Raw genomic sequence first — 23,446 nt, 5'->3', positions numbered from 1 at the left:
GTTTGGAATTTCTAGAATGATAAACTGTACTACTTATGTTTTAATATCTCACAAAGTTTGAAATAGATTCTCAGACATATACCTGTATAATTTGGGATTAAAAAATTTTTATTATGAAAATTTCAAACTTTCAGAAAAGTGGAGAATAGATTAATGACATCCGTATGCCTATAGCCTAGCTTTACATTTTTAACATTTGTTAAACATTTTTGTTAAAGATTATTAACATTTTTCTATATTTGTTTTATCTTTTGGGGGAGCTAAAGTAGTTTAAAGTATATTAAGGAAAATGACATTTTGCCCCTAAATTCTTCATTATGGATCTCTAAAAAAATATAGAACATTTTCTTTGACACTTACAATATCATTATCATCCCAAATCACATAAGAATGATTTTTTTATATCATTTATTACCCAGTCCATGTTCAGATTTCCTCAATTATTCTGAAATGTCTTTTATAGCTGATTTATTCAAACTAGTTTCCTCAAAATCAAGGAACACACATTGCATTTGGTTATCTGTCTAAAGTCTCTTTTCATCTAGAAAGTACTTCCCTCTTTATTTTTATTTTAGTTTTGTTAATGAAGTTGACTCATTGAAGAGAGTAGGTCAGTCAGTCAGTTCTCCTGTAGACTGTCCCCTACTCTTCCTTCTGGAATTTTCTGATTACTTCTTTATGGTATCATTTAACTTTTCACTCTGTTCTTTTTTTTTTTGAACTAGAAATTAGTTCTAAAGGCATGATTAGATTGAGGGTCAACTTTTTTTTTAACAAGAATATTTCATAGGCGATGGTATATATCCATGTTGCTTCATATTAGGAAACATAATCTCTGGTTGTGCCGTCATTTGTGATGCTGAGATGATTAGTGGACTATGCTGGAGATTGCCCATATCTTCCACTATTTTCCTCCTTGAGACCAGCCAGTAGCGAGTTGGGTAAACTTTGTACCATGTGAATATTCGGTTCCTTATCCCCTTTACCCAATTGTTTTAGCATTCATTAATGATCTTGTCTTGAGTAGATTATTTCATTAGGGGTTTCAAAATGATGATATTCTAATTCCCTAATTCCATCTATATGTTTTACCTGGCATTTTTCTATAAACCAGGCCTTTTCCTCATAAATGGGCTTTGGTTATATGTAATATAGCTCCTTCTGGAAAGGAAAATATATGTTTATTTCTCTCTCTTTTTTAATTACCAATTTTCAGAGTAAGGACTTGGTGAAACAGCCACTGTCATTGTTGACACATGAATTTTGTTCTGTTTTGCTTTCTCTTTTTTGAATATCACTATGGCTCTTTGATTTTTATATAATCAATTTGAAGGGATTAGTGGGTAATGAAAAGACACTTTTTACCTGTTTTTACATGTCATACTACATGGAGAAAAAAACCCTACAAAGTACTAAGAGTAAATAGTATAATCTAAATGAAGTAGGATTAAATTTAGTTTGCAGCTAATTGATTTCTCCGATTTCTATTTCCATCTGCTTCATCCTCTTTAGGGGTTTAGATGCTCTGTGTGTTAGTTTATTCTCATCTCTTAAAGAGTTCAAGGGTTCAGTGCAACATGGTGCCTACAAGAATGCCTTTGTCCTTCTCTGGGTGGATCCTTCTGGGGCTAAGAGCATCTCTCCCTCTTTCTTCTCTTTGCTTTAATCTTCCTTTTTAGTCTTAAAACAACTTTAATATTGGGCAGATGACAGCACTGGGTCTGCCTCAAGGCGTTTCTGACTTTTTCTAGTCTTCTTTCTCTGGAGATGACATTGGATCTCAGAACTGTTCAAAAGCGCTTTCTGTGATGATGGGAATGTTCTGGAATCTGCACTGTTCTAACCACTAGCCATATGTGACTATTGTACACTTGAAATGTAGCTAGTATGACTGAAGAACCGAATTTTACATTTTATTTACTTTTGGTTAATTAAATTTAAATGTAAATAGCCACAAGTGGTTAGTAGTTATCATACTGGACAGCATAGTTCTACAACTTAGCATTTAAAATCGACTTTTTCGTGTGTGTGTGTGAGGAAGATTGGCCCTGAGCTAATGTCTGTTGCCACTCCCCCTCTTTTTGCTTGAGGAAGATTGTCCCTAAGCTACCATCTGCGCCTATCTTCCTCTATTTTGGATGTGGGATTCTGCTACAGTGTGGCTTGAGGGGCGGTGCGTAGGTCCCACCTGGGATCTAAACCGGTGAACTCCAAGCCACCAAAGCAGAATGCAGGAACTTAACCACTACGCCACCAGTCTGGCCCCTAGTTTTTTTTTTAATAGAGACAAATTGTTACAACCACAAGTAACTATAGATTCAAGAAAGGTAGGTCACCAAATAATACAAATACATTTTTGGCAAATCCAAATCAGATTTCTTCATATGATAACCACACCCTCTTTTGACTTTAGCCTAGGAGACCACAAGGTATGGTAGAAAAAGCACGGATTCAGCAGCCGGAATGCTTGCCTTCTTTTCCTAGCTTTGCCATATAAGTTGTAGGGCCCGTGCTTTAGCCTCTTGAAATGCCTAGAAACCACTTGTTTCCTCATCTATAAGTTGGGTATGACAACATCACTGAATTATCCTGGGAATCAAACAAAGCACAGCATATGAAAGCATTTTGTAATACCCACAGCACTAAGAAACGGAGAGGAGTATTATTATGGTCAACCGAATACATCTCAGATAATGGTTTGACTGCATGTATTGAATAAAACGTGTAGTGGGACCCTTTGCAAACAACTTATAGCTGTGTTGCAAGTTTTAGCCAAGAGAAAATCCATTTGTTGACTAGTCATGCACTGTATCGGCCATATGATAATCAGCAATACTAATACTAATAATAATAATAATAATATTGAATTACAGAATTCAAGAGTTTCTCAATGCCTTGTGAAATCTTTTAGAGGTAGAAGCTGAAGTGCAATGGTATGAGGAATGCTGGGCCAGCAAGGGATTTCAGTGTGCCCTCCAGATAGTCTCTTGCATAGGTGGTATTTGATTCCAATGGGCCATGAAAAGATGGTTGCTCCAAAGGATGAGAATGCATTTGCCTTGGCATTTACTAGTATTACCTGGAGAACAAATTTTGGTGTGGCCCCAAAGACTAGGAACATAGGTTCGGAAGGGAAGCAGAGTTGGATATGGTGGCGGGTGGGAAGTAGGGAGGGAAGAAGAAGGAAGCAAGAGAGGGAAACCTGTGCTTCCATACCTGAGGCTTCTTCTTGGTATGGATCTGGAAATCTGGGGTTGGCTGGCTCTAAGTCTTGTCTCTAGAAAGGAAAAAGAACTGGGTGGTGATTGCTCTGTATTTTCTACTGGTGTTCACTCCAGAATAGGTTAATGGAATGAGCTACTATGGCCCAGACAGTAGGAAGCTTTCTAATACATTAGAAAACCCTAAAGAGCTTTCCATAACTCTATCTTGCTTCCCTTCCCAAATCCCCATCCCTGAACTGTGGAATTTGGAAGTCTATTATATGAGCAACAGCAAACTTTAGGGAGCCCTTGGTTCCATCCATCTGCCTGTTTGGGTCAGTTCGTTCTTGACGCTTTCGGCCTCTGGTCTTCATTCACTTTTTTTATGAGGAAGTAAAAGGAGTGGGAGAGGTTTTGAGAACAGCTGGGCCCTCCCAGTTGCTGGGGTAGGTTATTTTAAGCTTTGTTTAATGTGTCCAGAGACCCAGATGGCATTTTTAACTAAGCTGCTTTATTAAATCTTGTGATAAAGCATAATGATGTTTATTGAAAAGACACACACACATCAGCAACGTTATGTGTGAAACTTGCCCTAAGAATTTTCTATAAAACATCTGTTCTCTTTGAGTCCTTTGTGAACTCTGGAAGTTTGCTAGTTTCTGTACAGACTTGAGGAATAGAAGTTGAAACCTATTTTTGGGGAATCTAAGCGTAGACATTAGCTTCACCAACTTTAACCCTCACCGTCTGAGCCCTGGCCACTCTTCTGTTAGACAACAGTAGCGTGGACAAACGCTGTAATAGAATTTGGGCAGGATTATTTGGGAATAATAGGCAGGACAAAAAGGCCTACATTTCCCAGGGATTTTTAAATTGAAGGTAGAAAGTTAAGGCTGGAATGTCCTCCGTTAGCCTACAGCCTTGACAGTTAATTGCAAACACTCAAGATTTGGCCAATATGCCTTTACTGTTTATGCTTGCAGAGCCAAAGGGAAAGTTTTAGGTCCTTTCATCTGACTTGACTCTCATTAGTTATGAATAAGAGGATATCTAGAATATACACAAGACTTGTTAAAATGCACATTTTCTGAGTCTTTAAATATCTTTCTTTTCTTACATTTTTAGTGATGTCAAATTTTGGATTAATATCTGTATTTGTATGGAGAGAAAATTTTCAGGAACATTCAGTCCTCAAAGAAATTCTTTTTCTTTATGTAAAGTCACAGAAGTTTTTCTTTCCCTTTTCAAATCTCTCCTAGTAAGTGTTTTGTACAAATATAATATTTAAGTATTGCCTTTCCATTGTTTTCCTCTAATAAGAGTCCCATTTTGTAGCTAGGGGTATCTAGTTTTATATTTACTAATGGAAAGAGAAAGGAATTTGAAATCAGAAGACCAGAGTTTATTCTATTTGACAATGGACTCCACAAAATACTGGGAGGAGAGTTTTACAACAAATGATTAATATCTACAATATATGAAAAGCTTTTCCAAATCAATAAGAAAATTCAGACAATCCAAAAGTGATATAGTCAACAACAACTCATACAAAAGAAGATAATGAATCTCATTAATATCCAAAGAAATAAAAATAAAAGTAATCTATCAATTTGAAAAAAAAACAACTGAGAGTGTGGGTGTTGGAGATTGTCGTGTTTGTATGCTGTTGGTGGATGTTAAATTGATACAACTTTTGGTCAGGCAATTTGGCAGTATATATTTAAATTAGTAGAGTACTTGTCCAACAATCCAGGAATCCCTTAATCTAAGAATCTATCTCAGATTTTCTAGCACAAATGTGTACATTTGTCTGTGTACAAGAATACTCACTGCAGCTTTGTGCTGAAGAACAACTTGGAAACAATCTATATGTTCAACAGTAGAGAACAGGTACATAATTTATGATACAGCCACACCATGGCTGCATTAAAATCCGTAAACAAAGGAGATGAATCTGTAGGTGACATGAGAAAGATGTGAATGATAGTTTGTTAAGGGAAACAAAGCATTTAGTAGAGTCTCATGTGTAGCAGGATCCCACTTTTGTGTATATAGTTCAGGCCTAGAAAATAGGGTTGGAAGAACACACTCCAGTTAACAGAGGCTATATCTCAGGGGCTGTGTGTGTGTATGGAGGGGAAAGAAGAATCCTTTTTCTTTCTACTTTATCTACTTCTCTTTATTAAATAAGCATACATGTGTATGCATTACTGTCCTAGTTAAACACATCAGTAAAGAATAGCGAAGAAAAAAGGAGAAGCTGGATTAGAATCAGGCTGCTACCATTTGCGGCTTGTATGACTGTGGGGAAGTCACCTCGCCTTCTAGAGTTTGTTTCCTAATTTATAAAAATAAGGAAAGTAGTAATGCTTGCCTCCCTCATCTTCCAGGGCTGTTGGGAGGATTGAATGTGGTAATGGATTATTATCAATTATTTTATTTATTCATATAACACAAGTATTACCAAACTGTTTTCCTCTGATTAAGATAAAAGAAGGACATGTGTGTCTGTGCATTTCAGCCTTGGTAGCTTTCCTGATCGGGAGGCGCCTGTTGATGTGGTGATCACAGTTGCGTTGGTAAGGCTTCCTCTTGACGTTTGGCATTCCTCCATGCTGCTGGCTAAGGCTCGGTGGGTGCCTGCTGAAGTCATGAGCCCCTCCCCGCTCCCAGCACACACACACACACACACATGCATTCACACTCTGCCATGGTACTTGACATGGCAGCAGCTGCTCTGGCATAGACATTCACTCAACATAAAGGGCTTTTTTTTGCATAGTCTGTGCATTATTTCCTGTCATGAACTCGCTGGGTCAATGCCATGCTTTTCCACCTTAAACTGTTCTGAGGCTCAGGCTGTGTTAAGAACACACTCCCACCACACCCACCTCTGCCTGCCTCACTGCCCCTGCTGAGGCCAGAACTTAATCTGCTCATTTCACGAGGATTTTCAAGCCTAATGGACTGGGCCATGTGAGAGATTACTGAGAGGAACAGACCAAGCAGAGGCTAGGAGACTCCACGCTAATCTGAGGAGTCTGAAAATGCACAGCTGCAGGCACTAGCGAGGCTTCAAAGTATTTTGTCAGGATGTTTGTCAGGGTGCCTGTTCTCGCAGCCCTGCCGAACGTTTGGTTAAGAGGCGTAATCTTTTTTTGGACAGGATCTCCCAAATGTAAAGTGACAGATGCTAATGTGGAATATAATACAGAAGACCCAGCTTTCCTGTCATAAATAATAGTAAATTATTTAATCTTGCTGAGTTGTAAATCTATGATTGCCAGAGGTCTTTAGTTCACTGAAACATACTATAGGGGGTGGGGGCACTTAGCAAATGGGCAATAAGTATTTCTCAACCAGACAGAAACTGGTCTGATGGAATTTACTTAAAGATTCGTATAACGGAATTTTAATTAATTTGACAACTGCTCAGAGAAAAACAGATGTCTATAAAGAGAGATATATATTTTATCTACAAAGCTTCCAAAGATATGGAATTTTTTGTTTTGGGATTATATGTATGATTGTTATATATATATATATATATATATATATATATATATATAATTTCTGTCTACCTATAAAGGTGCTACCTATAATGTACTCTTAGGCATTTAAATAGTTTATCATGTAGCATATGTGTGTGCACAGGTGCATAGGACACATCCCCCCAAAGATATATCTTATTCCCTAGATACATTCAATAAGAGAGTAGAACAGAGTCCCAGATGTCAGAAATGCTTGAAGACTTCACAGAATTGAAGGAGGTAACTAAATGTTCCCAAATGACCTGTGTCTCTATGGTAATGCATCGGACTTGTGCTGGAGTTGGATGGACCAATAGTAAAAAATATAAGCAATGTAAATCCTACGATTCTGGGCAGGAACCTATCTTGCAAGGACAGTGTTCTGCAGTGAGCTCCAAAACATGGGTACGTTAGCAGGCCAGCCTGGTACACACCAGTGGACTGTGCAAGTCAGAGGCATAGATGGGGGCAATGAAAGAAGATCCAGATCAAGACAAGGATACAGACGTGGTCCTGTCACTCCTTACCATGGACTTTAGCAGTTTCTTACTGAGCCGGTTTGGTGGTAAAAGGAGACATTGTACTTATGCAGGCATGTTACAACTAATTTCTATTTAATTTTTGGCAAACTACATTCAGTTTAATTTATTCCATAGTGTGGATTTAGTCCTCAAATATCTTTTGGTTTCACATATAAAAACTTTAGGTAAAAGAACACTTTTTCATTGGTCAATAAATGATGGTACATTTAAATAATGGAAGATATATAGCCACTGAAATCATGTTGTAGGAGAATATTCAGTGACGTAGAAAGACAGACTCCGGGGAAAGGCTACATACATTAAGTGAAAGATACAGACTGCACAAAAATCCATTTTGCAAAGATATATAAATATTGAAATGAAACAGAGATAGAGAAAAACCCCCCACAAAAACAGAGACCAAGGCACATAGACAGAGGGTACACATAGAAGTGTTAGCAGGGGTCATTTTTACATTTACAGATGCTTTTTATTTTCCTCTTATGTGTACCTCCTAAATGTTCAAAAAAAAGGAGCATGTATTGGGTGCCAGACTCTGAACTGGAGCTTGGCTATGTCACCTGCTTTCACACTCCATCCTGTGATCATTTAGATCTTTCAGATAACAAAACTGAGATCCAGAGGGATTCAGGATCTTGCCCAGGGTCACATAGCCAGTAGGTGGCAGTCAGTTTTTACATCCTTTCCCATTGGATACCAAAGTCTCAGCTTATCCCAGGGCATTCAACTGTGCCTTCTTGACCTAGCTGGATCCAATCCAGTTGGATTGATCTTCTGATAAAATGGCAGCAAACAGGGCCCTTTCTCACTTTAGTGAGCCAAGCCCTGTACTTTAAGGTAAAGATCTCAGCATTTTCCAAGCACTGAATTACCTAATCACCAGGAGGGACATAAGCTCTAATTTCACCACCCCCATTTTGCACCTGAGGAAAGCTAGATTGCTTGATCTTCTCAATGAGAGCTTGAGAATTGGTGGCTGATTGAGGAACAGAACTGGGGCCAAACTTCTAGACGCCTGTGACTATTGTGCACTTGTTCAGATGTTAGGAATCGAATATGAAATCCATCTTGGTTTGGTTCTAATGGACTCCCGTCCCTGCTTCCAGCCCTTGAGTGTGTGTATAAAGACCTCCAGGGGGACAGGAAGCTGAGGATGAGCTTGGTCGCTCCCATCTGGTCTCCATGTAACAAAGCATATGACTGCACAATTATCCATGTGTAAATGGAGCCGTCCCTTGATGTTTGGATAACCACATCCATGTCTTGAGTTTGTTATTTCTTGAAATTCCACTTAGCCATCTCCTGCTTACTCATGTGCAGCACTGCTTAAGGGCTGGCACTCCTCTCTGACAGCTGGGACTGAAAGACTGACACCCTGCCATCCATGGCAGCCTGGTTTTGGCCGTCCTTCATGGTTTTTGTTTTTTGTTTAAACGAGAAGACAGAAAACAGGCATCTTTGTGTATATGGCTTTCCATGCACTTCGTAGATGGACGCAGTGGTGGCTGTGTGGTCCTGTATGACACTCGCTCTGTGAACCATCAAGGAAGTGTCTGTTTATTGCTCTCTTCACTCTCTCTGATTCATTTTGGGAATTACAGGGATATGACACCGTGAATGGAGGATACTGAGGAATGTCATGCTTACTTTTTCCTTTCTCTCTTTGGGACTCTTTTTTTTAATGACTTATTTAAAGCTAAAAGGAAATCACAAAGGGGAAGTCTTATTTAAGGGAGTTCACACATGAAAACAATCCCACTTTCATTAGTGTTATGTTACTGGGGAAAACTCATTTGGAGTCAAAGTTCTGCATCTTCTTTGAGATTCTAGCCTCTGGGTTTAACTTGTGCATCGCTGCTCTCCAGGACTTTAATTTGAACTAATTAGAAACTGAACGCATACTAAATCTAATTTAGAAGAGTAGTTGTTAGCATTCTGAAAAGAGGGAGCTATCAGGAATAAAATCATTTAAAAAAATTAGTTGTATATGGGACCTGGTGGAAAGAAATGGAAGTGCTGGGAGAAAGCTTTAGGAGATAAAATTTTCTCTTTCTTAGGACACTGGTCTGTGGCATGTAGGGGGGCACACTGATGCCCTCAGCACCTGCTATGGCCATTCATGGGTGGAGCAAACAGTGATACAATCTAGAGGAGGTTTAAGAGTTGATGCAAGGCACTGGCATCAAGTTAGAACCATAGACACAGAGATATCATATGTAACTGCACCATGGGAAATGATGGTAATTGCACGCTGCTCCCTGCTATGTCCTCCCTTCATCAAACATTGAAAGTCATGACAGGGGCGGCCCCGTGGCCGAGTGGTTAAGTTTGCGCACTCCACGTCAGCGGCCCAGGGTTTCACCAGTTCTGATCCCGGGCGTGGACATGGCACTACTCATCAGGCCATGCTAATCTTTAAAAAAAAAAGTGAGCATCATATTAAAAGTCATGACTGGGTAGGAACAAATTCACTCTGTGTCTATCTACGTATCTGTGTGTCTGGGAAAGTGTGTGCCTCACATATGTGTCTGCAGGTGCTTGTGTGACAGTGGCTACCTGTGGATCCTGGGATCTGTATCTGTGTGCCTTTTTTTTTTTTTTAAGATTGGTACCTGAGCTAACAACTGTTGCCAATCATCTTCTATTTTCTTCCTAAAGCCCCCCAGTACATAGTTGTGTATTCTAGTTGTGAGTGTCTCTGGTTGTGCTATGTGGGACGTCACCACAGCATGGCCTGATGAGTGGTGCCATGTCTGCGCTCAGGATCCCAACTGGTGAAACCCTGGGCCACCGAAGCGGAGCAAACGTAACCACCTGGCCAGGGGGCCGGCCCCTGTGTGCCTTCTACGTGTGTGTGTAAGTGACAATGGGCTAGGGTCCACCTTGACTCCCTTTCCTAGTAGGAACTGAAGGACATGTTCCTCAGTGGCAGCAAAGCCCACCCAGTTTAGTGTACTTTCTACAGGGCTGGGTGGGGTTCCCCTTCCTCTGGCCAAACACAGACCATATGGTGTAGGAGTGGTCATTCCTCCAGCGCCCCTTTGGGAGGATCAGCGAGGGAGCAAGCAGAAATGCCGTGGCTTGGACCTCCCCGGGCTGTGCTCGGGGTTTCACTGAGGAATAAAAGTCAGATGTTGCTTGCTCCAATGCTGTAAACAAAATCAAAGCTAATTATGTAAATAGACATCTTTTCCTTGCCAGGTAGCAGTCAGCTAAGCTGGCAGAGGGTAGTATTTCTAGGACTTTTTCAGAAAGTGAAGTAGTGGTTTAAGGGATAATCTGCTCTCTAAACATGAATTTTATTTTATTTTTTTTAAAGATTGGCACCTGAGCTAACATCTGTTGCCAATCTTCTTCTTCTTTTTTTTCCCTTCTTCTTCTCCTCAAAGTCCCACAGTACATAGCTGTATATTGTAGTTGTAGGTCCTTCTGGTTGTGCTATGTGGGACGCCCGGTTCAACATGACCTGATGAGCGGCACCATGTCCACGCCCAGCATCTGAACCAGCGAAACCCTGGGCCACCAGAGCAGAGGGCAGTATCTTAACCGCTTGGCCATGGGACCAGCCCCTAAAAATGAATTTTAAATATTGGGAGAGGGTAATCGGATTTGGGGAAGGCAATAGCATAATTTGCGTCATGTTTAATTTCACAAAGACTTCTCTTTATATAATTTCATCTTAAGTGAATTTCACAGCCCTGTACCCTCTGGGCTTTGCAGATGAAGACACCAAGCCTCAGAGAAGTGAAGTGATTTGCTCTGCTCAGGGGGCAGAGCCAAGACTCATATCTTTAACTTCAGGTCGAATGCTTTTTCTTTGTATAACAGGGCTTCCAAAAGTTATATTTCTTTGATCACTTACCAGCTCTTGAAAGCTGTACCTTTTCTGATGATATTCGTCTTGGGCTAATTGGGATAGGGAGAGTTAACAGAAGAGGAGAAAATGGACACGCAGAGGAGGAGGTGATGTGGACACAGGCAGAGATGGGGTGATGTGGCCACAAGCCTAGGAATGCCGGGCAGCCACCAGAGGCTGGCAGAGGCAGGGACCAGATTCTCTGCTGGAGCCCCCAACGAATTGTATCCCTGCTGGATTTCAGACTTCCTGTTTCCGGAACTGTGAGAGAATCCATTTCCGTTGTTTTTAGCCACCAAGTTTATGGCCATTTGCTGTAGCAGGTGCAGGAAACGAATGCAGATTTCGCAGTAGTTTACAGAGTTTGTTTTAGTTTCCTAGTGCTGCTGTAGCAAATGGCCATGAACTTGGTGACTTAAAACAACAGAAGTGGATTCTCTCACAGTTTTGGAGGCCAGAAGTCAAAATCCTCGTCTCAGCAGGCCACACTCCCAACAGAGGCTCTAGGGAAGAATGCTTCCACGCCTCTTCTAGATGCTGGTGGCTGTCATATTTCTGGGCATTCCTTGGCTTTTGGCCACATCACTCCAATTTCTGCCTGGTCTTCACACTGCCTCCCTCTCTGTGGGTATCTTCTCTTCTGTGTGTCTATTTCAGTAAGAGCAAGGTGCTGCCCCTTCCTTGATGGAAGTGGGCCAATGTAATCAACCTGCCACCAGGTAGCTGCCTGATCACCCAGGGAATGGTGCCATATTAGGGACTCAGGTTGGTCTCTAATGCTGGCAGGTTGGGCACTCAGCAGTGGCTGGAGCCGGGTTGGCGTTGGTGAGTGGAAGTCCATGTTGCCTAGCCCATGCATAACCTCCCTCCCCACCACCATGGCCACTTTGTTCACGAGCCCATTGGGCAATGACAGGAGTGGCTGAGGAAAGAGGCTGAGTGGTATTCACAGAACAGGTCATCCTCTCCACTTGGTTGTTAAAATCCTTTGCTGAGGTCACCTTTTGGTGGGCATTCACATGGGACACAAATATCTTCATGATTTTTCGTGTATTACCTTAGATGCCTCATCACTCACACTCCTGCATCTCCTCCAGCACTTGTCACCCCCCCAGATGCCCCTCAACTAGATTTACATACAGTGTCCAGCGCTACCTCATTTTTCTGGTATTGGTGGATAAATGAGCAGGTCCACATAGGTAAACTTTCCAGATAACTAAACTAATCTTCTATTAATCCTCCAATTATAACTAAAATGTTTCAGGTTGAAATTTCATTCAAGTGTATTTTCCCACTTTAACCTTAAACAGAATATAGACTACCTTTTCAAAAAAAGATATAACTGAAATTTAATGACAAAAAATTTATCTCTAATCTCCCCTGCTTAAACTGCACATATTTATTTCTGTATTTTTCTAAGTGCCACCCCCAAAGTGTGCATAATTTTACACTGTTGTAATAACACAAAAGTTATTTTGTATTCTGTACTTTTGATTTAGCATTAAAGCATTGCCTATGTTCCTTCTCTACTGCTTAAGAAAACGTAAGTTGTTGTAGCAAATAAACCTGAAATGTAGGCAATTTTTATTGCCTTAAAAACAATAAAAAGTTATTTCTCACTCACATAGTAGTTCAACATGGATGTTGCTGGTGGGCAAAGACTCTTGTCTTTCCAGTGAGGCAGGGACCCAGGTTCCTTCCATCTTGGGGCTCTGGCATCTCTGTGGTCACCTGTACAGAGTCTGTGGAAGGGGAAACAAGCCGTGTAGAGAAGGTGTATCTGCTTCTTAGCATCCTTAGCCCAGAAGGAACCCACAGTACGTCTGTTCTTGTTCTCACACTGGTTTATCACTCATTGCGAAAACTAGAAAATGTGGCCCCTGGCTGGGCAATTGCTTCTCAGCTACAACTCTGCACTGTGAAACCCCTTCCACACTCAGCACTTCTTGTGGACTGTGTACTAAGTCTGCCACAGCTGCATGATCTTCATAATTATCCTTTCAGTTAGCTGAAGAATATTCCTCCATAAGTTGATGCATCACACTGTAACAGGTTCTTCATTATTAGACATTTATAAAGATTGTTTTTAATTTTTCACTTTTAATGACTACCACTTTAGAAAATATCTACACATACACACTTTTCTCCCCTTTATTTTTTATTTTATTTGTTTTCTTTTAGATTGGCACCTGAGCTAACATCTGTTGCCAATCTTTTTTTATTTCTTTTCTTCTTATTCTCCCCAAAGCCCCCCAGGACGTAGTTGTATATTTTAGTTGTGGGTTCTTCTGGTTGTGCTATGTGGGATGCCACCTCAGCATGGCCTGACGAGCCATGCAAACCCGAATTGGCAAAACCCTGGGTCGCCGAAGCGGAGCTCGTGAGGTTAACCACTCGGCCACAGGACTGGATCCTCTTTTTCCCCTTTAAAGATTATTTCTTTAAGATAATTCTGAAAAATGGGAGAAAGACAAAATTATGAATAAAAGCTATAAATATTTTTCAGCTTCTTGAGTCTATAGTCTTCTTCCTTGAGGGCGGTGACTAAATTGTATTCATTGCTGGATCTGCAGGGTCTTCTACATAGACTTTTTCATGGTAATACTCAATAAAATGACTTGAATGACAATAAATTTTAACAAAAGCGTGTGGGACGTAATTTACCATGGCTCATAATTTATCATGGACAATAATATGAGTGCAATTGTTGTCCTAAGTCTTTCCTGTCTAGATAAATGGCATCACCATCCATCAAGTTATTCAGGTAAAAATCTGGGAGCTGACTCCTTTCCTCACCGCCCCGTATTAGTTATTTATTGCTGTGTAAGAAATTATGACAAAACTTAGTGGCTTAAAATAACAACAAATGTTTATTATTGCTCACAGTTTCTGTGGGACAGGAAGTGGGTCGTTCTAACTTGGTCACAGTCACATACTGGTGGGGGCTTTGTCGTGTGAAGGCTTGACCAGGGCTGGAGGATCCACTGCCAGATGACTCACCTACACAGCTGGGAGGCTGGGGCTGGCTGTTGGTCGGAGGCCTCGGTTCTTCTCCATACGGGTGCCTACACAGGCCTCCTTGAGTGTCTTCGTGACATGGTGGCTGGTATCCTCCAGAGTGAACAGTTCAAGACAGTGGTATTGTCATTTATGGCCTCACTTTGGAAGTCACACACTATCACTTCTGCCACGTTCTACTAATCACCCAGATCTGCCTTACTCAGTGTGGGAGGGGACTGCACAGAGGCATGAATGCCAGAAGACAAGGATCATTGGGGGACATCTTGGAGGCTGGCTGCCATAGCTCCTCTAGTCCATATTTCATTCCACCTACATGTTTTCTTCATTCTCCTTCCAAAAATATATCTCAAATATAACCTCTTCATTTATACGGCCTCTAGCCTAGTCCAAAACACTCTCACACGTAGCCCTGCTGTGATAGCCTTCCATCTGATCTTCCTCCTTCTGCTCTTGTCACTCTCCAATGCATTTTTCACATAGCAGCCATTCATTTAATTTTTTCAATTAACTAATTCAACATATATTTATTATATTTTTAATATATGTTAGGTTTGTTCTAGGTTCTTGGAATATAGCTGGGAAAAAAACAAAGACCTAGAGCTTATATATAGTGGAGAAATAAATAAACAATATGGAAAATATTAGGTGATAATACGTGTGATACAGAAGATTAAAGGAGGGTAAAGGAAACAGAGGACAATAGGGAAATTAAGGACTTATGGATGTTGTATCATATAGGGCTGTCAAGGATGCTTTCTCTGATTAGTTTTCGTTGGAACAGAAACCCAAAGGACAGGAGCGGGCAGGCATATGAATCCCTGGGTAAGAGTGCTCTAAGCAGAGGAAACGACAAATGCAAAGCTCCTGATCATGCTTGATGTGTTTGAGGAACAGCAAACCAGCCGGTGTGGCTGGAGCAGAGGGAGAGAAGTGGAGAATGGCAGGTGATGGGCTCAGAACATGTAGGGCCTTGTAGACTATGAAGACTGGCTTTACCTTGAGTTGGAGGGGGACAAGGAAAGTCATTGAAATGTTTTGCTCATGTGGTATGACTTGCTTTTTAATAAGATCGTTGGGACTGCTCAGTCTGTGATCTTTTAAAGTCAGGTCACTTTCAATGCTCAAAACCTTTCAATAGATTCCCATTACCCTTAGAATAAAACCCAAGCTCCCTTAGCTATTATTATTATTGTTATTATTGAAATTGACATCCCATTATTCTCTGGCACAGAACCCTGCTGATTTCCTTCCTAATATGTATCCAATTAATAACTATTATTATTATTAGGCTTATTTGTTTATAACCTGCCTCCTCCACTTTAAAGTCTGTACTCTGGGATGTTGTGGTGTGTGGGTCTTTATATATTAAATCATCCCAAGGCTGCTTTGTTTTTGGAACTCTTGTGTTTGCCCCTTCATACTTTTTTCTGTATCTTCCCTCATTGTCATATTTGGTCAGTGACCTACTTCTAGCAATGCCATAGCTGGTGCCAGGGTGTTTGCTGTTGAGCTGGATGCTCGAGCTTTCCCTGGCTTCTGGACCATATCAGTACTTCTCAAACTTTAATGGACAAATGAGTCATCTGGAAGGAGGGGAGGGGATCTGTTAAAATACTGATTCTTCTTCAGTAGATCTTGAGTGGGCCTTGAACTTCTGCGTTTCTACCATGCTCGCTGCTGACGCGCGTGCTGCAGGTCCTTTGAGTAACAAGGGGATTTGATCACCAAGCTTGGCTGAACATGGGAGTCACCTGTAGGCCCTTTCAAACTATAGATGCCTTGATGCCACCCGCAGAGATTCTGATATAAGCAGTCTGGGATGCAGTCTGAGTATTGGGAATTTTAAGGCTTCCTTTGTGATTCTAGTTTGTTGTAACATTTGAGAACCACTGGATTGGATGACACTGGGCTCTATTTTGAAATAAAGTGTACCAAGTAATGCCCCTCAGGGCTGTGTTGCTTTCTTTTTTTAAAGTCAGTTTTCTAGCTATAGAAAGAGTCTGGCCACACCCATGGATGATCTCCAGACCTCTGTCTAGCACGACTGGATAGTTTCTCCAATGTCCCCAGCACATGCTGTCACTTAGTGGCAGAAATAAAATTCTTGCCTTCAGAAGACTAGCCCTTCTGAGTGCAGTTAAACTACACCCACTGACAAGGAGGCTGGAGGAAGTCAGGTCCCTCCTGCATGAGCTTGTGCTGAGGCAGAGGAAGGGGGTGAAGCAGAGAAGTGCTCCATCTTCTTTTTCTTGTAATTTCCAGCATGTTCATGTACAGAGTTTCTAAGCCAGTAACAAAATAAGAACTTCTCGTGTGGTTCAACCTGATCCTTTGCTCATCAAAAGCAGATGTTTCAAACTACTGAAAATCAATGAGGCGGATCCAATTTACAGGTTAATAATTGACCGCTCGAAGTGAGTGCCCCAAATGGTCTTGGAGACATTGGGCAGGAGAGACAATGCCAGAGCCTTCTCCCCACCCCCTAACCTGAAGCTCACTCAGTTCATTTTGCTAAGTGATTTATTGTATATTAACAGAGCCTGGGGCACTTTCCATTGAAATGCCTTCAGTCCCACGTAACTGGATTGATTTTTTTTCCTGGCTGATCTAGATTGGACGACTGATTATTGGACAGAATGGCATCTTGTCGACACCTGCTGTTTCCTGCATTATCAGGAAGATCAAGGCAGCTGGTGGAATCATCCTAACAGCCAGCCACTGCCCTGGAGGACCAGGGGGAGAGTTTGGAGTGAAGTTTAATGTTGCCAATGGAGGTAAGTGGTTCAGAATATGCCTTAATCATCATGATTTCTTTCATCTTATATTATCATAGTCTTTCAATGACTCTGTCATGGTAGACAAGCAAGTGGAGAGGAAATGGCTCAGAAAAATCCAGTAAGGTGCCTGTATTAGTCAGGGCTCTCCAGAGAAACAGAACCAATAGTGATGCAGGCTTGGCGAGCCGAGGAGTGGAAAGAAAGATTTCTTGGACTCTCAAGGTCTGGTAGTAGTGCTCCTTTATTCAGAGAATAGCATGGGGACAGGACCTGTAGGCAGTGAAGAGCTGCAATGGGTTGAGGGTAGGGCTAAATTTATAAGACATAGGTATGTGAGTTATTTGTTACTAAACAAAAGAGAGAGCATGTAAAAAAGCTGTTAAAATGGTATCAGTGCAGGTGGGGTCTGGTTGTCAGGTGGTCATATAACTTTGGATACGAATCAGGTTGAATCAGGTCAGGACGTCCTATACTTCCGGGAGGGTGACGTAGATCCGTATGTAGGGCAGGACGCCTTGGCCGTCTCTCCCTGGGGCAGCCTTGCTCCTCATCAAATAGGATATAAAGAGATCTATTATGAGGAATTGGCTGGGTTCCGGTTCAAGATGGCAATGTAGGGAGATCCTGGACTCACCTCCTCCTGTGGACACACCAAATTTACAGATATATGGAATAGTTTCTTCAGGGGAAAAAAAAACCCCTAAAAACTGGCAGAGTGACCCTGTCACATCATACACAGCAGGGAGGGAACTCATAAACCTGGAGCTTATCCTAGAGGAGTGAAGGGTTTGGACCCCAGATTGGGCACCTCAACTTTTAAGATCAGCACCTGACGGGGCCAGCCTGGTGGCACAGCGGTTAAGTTCGTGTGCTCTGCTTTGGTGGCCCAGGGTTCTCCGGTTCCAATCCTGGGTATGGACCTACACACTGCTTGTCAAGCCATGCTGTGGCAAGCATCCCACATATAAAATAGAGGAAGGTGGGCAGGGATGTTAGCTCAGGGCCAATCTTCCTCAAAAAAAAAAAAAAAAAAAAAAGACCAGCACCTGAGAGATGAGCCCCCAAACATACAGCTTTGAAGACCAATGGGGCACCCAAGAGACCCCCCCGGGGCCGTAGTAGGTGAACTGAGGGATGGCTCTTAAAGGGCTAGGGCACAGACTCGCTTACCCCAGGTCCAGCGAAGGAATTGGCTCTGATGATTATGGAGGCTGAGAACTCCCAAGAGCTGCAGGTGGCAAGGTGGAGAGCCAGCAGAGCCGGTGGTAGAGTTCCATCTGAGTCTGAAGGCCCGAAAAGCAGCAGAGCTAATGGCGTAAGTTCCAGTCTGGGTCTGGGTTGGAAGGCAGGAGGAGGACAGAAGTCTCAGCTTGAAGACAGTCAGGCAGAGAGAGTGATTCCTCCCTTACTCAGCATTTTTGTTTTCTCCAGGCCTTCAGTGGGTTGGATGAGGCCCACCCACAGCGGGGAGGGCAATTTGCTTTACTCAGTCTAATTCAAATGTTAATCTCATCCAGAAACACCCTCAGAGACACATTCGGAATAATGTTTAACCAAATCTGGTGCCCTGTGGCCCAGTCAAGTTGACACACAAAACTAACCATCGCAACGTCCACGGAGACATGACAAGGAAGTGGCATAACGAGGTCTTGAGCCCATTGGTCTCTTGGTCCCCCACACTCCTCAGCACAGTGAAATGGTTGGATAATTGATGCTTGTCTGATATGGAAGGACCATGGATTTTACAGTTCGAACATACCCTCCAAGTGATTCAGTGCGTTCCCCTCCTTTTACAGATGAACAAATTAAAGCCCTGAGAGGCTCTTGTCTGCTCAATGTCTCTTGGCTGCTCAGGGCAAAGAGATGATTTTTTAGTGTAGTGCCTGGACCCTCTCTTTCCTATGGTGTTGACTTTCACTGAAATGCTTAGAATTATTTTACTTTTACCTATATTTACAGAAATTTATAGTTTGGAGGCCCTATTGGGGTGGGATATGTGTACAGGGGTGAATTAAAAAAATTTTGAACATATATAAAGGTAGAGAAAATAGTAAATGGGTAACATGCATCCATTACTTTGTTTTTCCATTTTGCCAATCTTTTTTTTTCCTGAAGAATTTTAAGGTAAATTATGGCATGAAGACATTTCACTCCTAAATATTTCTGAGTACATCTCTTGAAAAGAAAGATTCCTACATAACTGCATTATCACACCTAATGAAAATAACCCTGATTCTCTAATATTATCTAAAACCTAATCTGTATTCACATTTTTCCAATTGTCCTCAAAATGTTATTTGTAGCTGGTTTGTTCAAACCGGGATTCATCCCAGAACCATGCATTGCATTTGGTTGGTAAGTCTCTTAAACCTCTTTTAATCTAGAACACTGAGTCTCGTGTGTGTGTGAGAGGTAGCTGAATTTTAACCAACAACAGTTACCGTTATAAATTATTCCCGGCTCCAGGCAACACAGCATTTCCTGAAGGGAACTGGCTTTATCTCCCCCTCCTTGCAGCCATTTTGGACATTATCCAAACAGGGAAGTTAATTCATGTCAAGGATTAAAAAAACAACCCTGTGTGAAGTCCCTTGTCTTTGAAGGCACACTTGGAGAAGGTCTGCTTTGCTAAAGAGCACACCTACGACCTACATCTAGTCTTGCAGCAGCTACTGGACATTTCAGGGGAAAAAATGCCACATGCAGATATTCCAAACACTGATAACACAGGAAATTGAATAGGCTCAGAAAATGGCAATTTTTAGAGCAATGTAATATATGTTGCTGAACTAAACAACGGATTTCAAGTAAGCCTTTGAAATTAATGTCTGACTTCATAGCTTGCAAGAGCATCTCAGTCATCTCTATGATATCCTGTGAGGCATAAAGGGAGAAGATACTATTGAAATACTCGTTTTGTAGACTAAATTACAGGAGGTTATGAGACCTATCCTGTTGTACCTTGAGTAGGGGAAGGGGGTTGAACTTATCATTTAGCCTGTAACTATGTTGAAAGCCCTTCTTCTTGCATTTAATTCTTTGTGTTTGCATGTCTTGGAGTCATTAATGAAACTGATATTCCTGATGGCATAGAGAAATTCAGTTGGTTTCTTCCTAATAAAAGTAGAATGTTTTACCATGACTTCTTTTCCAGAAGAGGCATCCGTCTCTTCTGACTGTGTGTCTTACAGATACATCTTATGGAATAAGTGAAAAGGCTAAGTGTCTATAGAATTAGTAAGCACACCCAGGGAAATGGGACACATCTGGAGTTCTGTTGCTTTTAAAATATATTTAGGGGACAGGACCATTCTGATCATGTTTTTAAGCAGAAGGGAAGATGCTAGAGGAGAAATGGAATCATAATAAAAATACTGATTTTTCTTTGAAGACTTACAATGTGCCAGGCACCATACTCAGAACTTTACATACATTATCTCATTTAATCCTCATACCAACCTGATGGAGTCACTGAGAAAGAAAACGGTTTAAAAAACTTGACCAGTGTCCCAGAATTAGTCAGCTAATTAAAACCCAGATTCCAAGAAAGGGGCAGGACTCCTGAGTAAGAAGGCAAAGATGGAGAAAGAAGCAACTTTGAGGGGTGCAGAGTGGAAGTTTTAGGAAATAGTTGCCTATCTGTTCAAGAAAAAGTAAGAAGATTTCCTGCTAAGACAATGGGGTAAGAATAGAGAAGGAATTTGGGATAAGTGGAAATGTTTTGTAAAGGTACTCTGGGAAATTTGTTGAGGATTCCTGAGAAGTTCTGAGGACGGGGTGGAGCTAAGCAGCCTCATTCTCAGAGGGAACCAGTTTGTGTGATTTCACGACTACCTTCAGCAAAGCATCGGCGTCTGAGAATGGCAGCAATGGGAGCAGATGGTGGCGATGTCCCAGGGTTGGGGAATGGCAGTGTGATCATTGCAAAGCATCAAGAGGGCTGGTAGTTGTTAAGAGTGCCTGACTGACATCAGACTACTAGGATTCAAATGAGCCGCTGTCGATTGCCAGGGCTGTGACCTTGATTAAGGTCACCTCTTGTAATTTCAGTTTCCCTGTTTGGAAAATGAGGATAATAATAATTCTTACTTCATTTGCTTTTGTGAAGGCTAAATTCCATATAAAGTATGAAATGTGGTAAATGTGAGTTTCAATAAATGTTAGCTTGTGTTATTATGGTAACAAAGGCATAGCTCAAACGGTGGACCAGAGGGTCTTGCCTGGAATAAGAGAACAATGAAACTAGAATGGCCTGATGGCCAGGATTAATCAAGGGATGACAGGCATCAGTATAGGCATGAGGAGCAGGTTCAGTAGAGGTACAGAGCAGGGTAGATGGAAGATAATGAATTTGTGGACTAAGGACACTCAAATTTGATATTTTTGAAAGAATTTTGAGAGACAATAATACACTCATAAGGTATGACTGTACCAGGCATTGACTAAAATGAAGAGGAAAGTCATTGGAGCGGAAGATGTCAAGTCACTTGGAAGTTGTCATGGAATGCCGAGACTGTTGGTGAACTCTGAGGTTATCAACATGGGTGGTTGTGTGGCTTCACAGAAAATTATCTAGCATGCCAGAACTTGTTTTACATTTGGAAACCAGTGTGCTTTGGCATGAAAACTCAGAGACTTCTTTTTAAAAGTGATGGATGCAGCCATAGAATATAGCGTGGCAGCTGGGGGGTGGAGGGCTATTCATGCGTTCTTTAATTTGGCAAGGGTAAAAAATGCAAAAACTAAACAAGACTGTTTACTTTTTAAGTTTTGCAAAAGGGTAAAAAAATGCTAAGAAGTGAAGTTAGAAGGGCTGTGTTTATTTCTTCATGGTCTTCACTTTTCCTATATGACAAAAAAATGTGGATAAAATCTACTAGGCTCTTTTCTTCCCCCGGCCCTGGAATGGGGCTATTGCTGTTCCTGATTTTTTTAACAGCTTTATTGAGGTATAGTGAATATATTAAAAACCTGTACATACTTAATGTATGCAATTTGATGAGCACTATTCCTATTTGTATGTTCAATGAGTGTTTTTTGGGAGGCAATAACAGTGCTATGCTTGAAGGCAGCACTGTCAAACAGAAAAATATTATGAGTCACACATGTAATTTAAAATTTTCTAGTAGCCCCATAAAGTAAAAAGAAACAAGTGAAATGAATAATATATTTTATTTAACCTAATATATCCAAAATATTATCATTTCAACATGTTACTATAAAAATTATTAATGCAATCCATATTTGTCTACAAATGCTTCAAAATTTGGTACATAGTTTACAATTACGGCACATCTCAATTTTTAAATGTTTTTCCTGAGGAAGATTAGCCCTGAGCTAACATCTGGGCCAATTTTCCTCCATTTTATATGTGGGTCACTGCCACAGCATGGCTGACGAGTGGTATAGGTCCATGCCCAGGATCTGAACCTGTGAACCCAGGCAGCCAAAGCACAGCATGCCAAACTTAACCACTATGCCACAGGGCTGGCTCTGGCACATCTCAGTTTGACTAGCCACATTTCAAGTGCTCAATAGCCACGTGTGGCTGGTGGCTATTGTATTGGACAGTGCAGCTTGAAGGATTGCAGCTCTTGATGAAAAGAAATCAAGGAATAATTTCTGTTCAGTTGAAAATTATAATATAGTTGACAAGTGAAATTAATACTCAAAGCTATCGATGTACCTATCTATACGTCTATGATTTATATTTTAGATCTTTCAATCTATATATTTATTTCATTCCCAATCTGGTTGCAATAAATCTAAAATGGCTTGCATTAAGATGTAAAAATTAAAAAGAAAAGACTAACTAAAGGACAACTATTGATTTCACGTTCAATTCATTTAAAATCTGTCATAGCTTAGTTGTTAGCTTGACCTTCTGAGGAAATGCATCAGATATTTTTAGTTAAACATCATTTAAAAGACTTGGGAGTCACTAAGTACCCATCGACTGATGAATTGGTAAAGAAGATGTGATATATATATACAACGGAATGCTACTGAGCCATAAAAAAAGACAAAATCGTCCCATTTGCAACAACATGGATGAAACTTGTGGCACTGTGGTATGATGCGAAGCAAAATACGCCAGCCAGCCAGAGACAAACACTGTATGATTTCACCCACATGTGGAAGATAAACAAACACATGGACAAAGAGGTCAGACTAGTGGGTACCAGAGGGGAAGGCGGTTGAGGGTGGGCATAGGAGTAAACGGGCACACATATATGGCGACTCACAATAATGTACAACTGAAATTTCACAATGTTATAAACTATTATGACCTCAATAAAAAAACCCCTAATAAGTGAAAAAAAAATCTAAATAATCATAGTTTCTGTGAAAAAGCAAAAAAACCCCAAACAAACAAACTAAACTTGGGAGTCACTAGAGAGTGTGAGTTGGGGAAAATAATTTACCCTGGTAAGCTCACGCATCAACTAGGCAGCATGTGGGAGTGGAAATCCTATTTTCTTTCTCTGGGTGCATTGGGAAGCCCACGGTTTGAATC

The 23,446-nt window shown here is 41.1% G+C and overlaps 1 protein-coding gene across 1 annotated transcript in view; it reads left to right on the top strand.

The window, feature by feature from the left end:
* PGM5 (phosphoglucomutase 5) overlaps positions 1 to 23,446 on the top strand; it is a 168,336-nt gene that overhangs the window by 3,238 nt on the left and 141,652 nt on the right. Inside the window, exon 2 of the mRNA XM_046664680.1 lies at positions 16,764 to 16,926. Within this exon, the coding sequence (XP_046520636.1) occupies positions 16,764 to 16,926 (163 nt within the window). The remainder of the gene's footprint in view (positions 1 to 16,763; positions 16,927 to 23,446) is intronic.

Source organism: Equus quagga, chromosome 6 (assembly GCF_021613505.1).
Source record: "Equus quagga isolate Etosha38 chromosome 6, UCLA_HA_Equagga_1.0, whole genome shotgun sequence".
Classification (NCBI taxonomy): Eukaryota; Metazoa; Chordata; class Mammalia; order Perissodactyla; family Equidae; genus Equus; species Equus quagga.
Note: the sequence above shows the minus strand (reverse complement) of the source record. Positions and strands in the feature narration are given on the sequence as shown.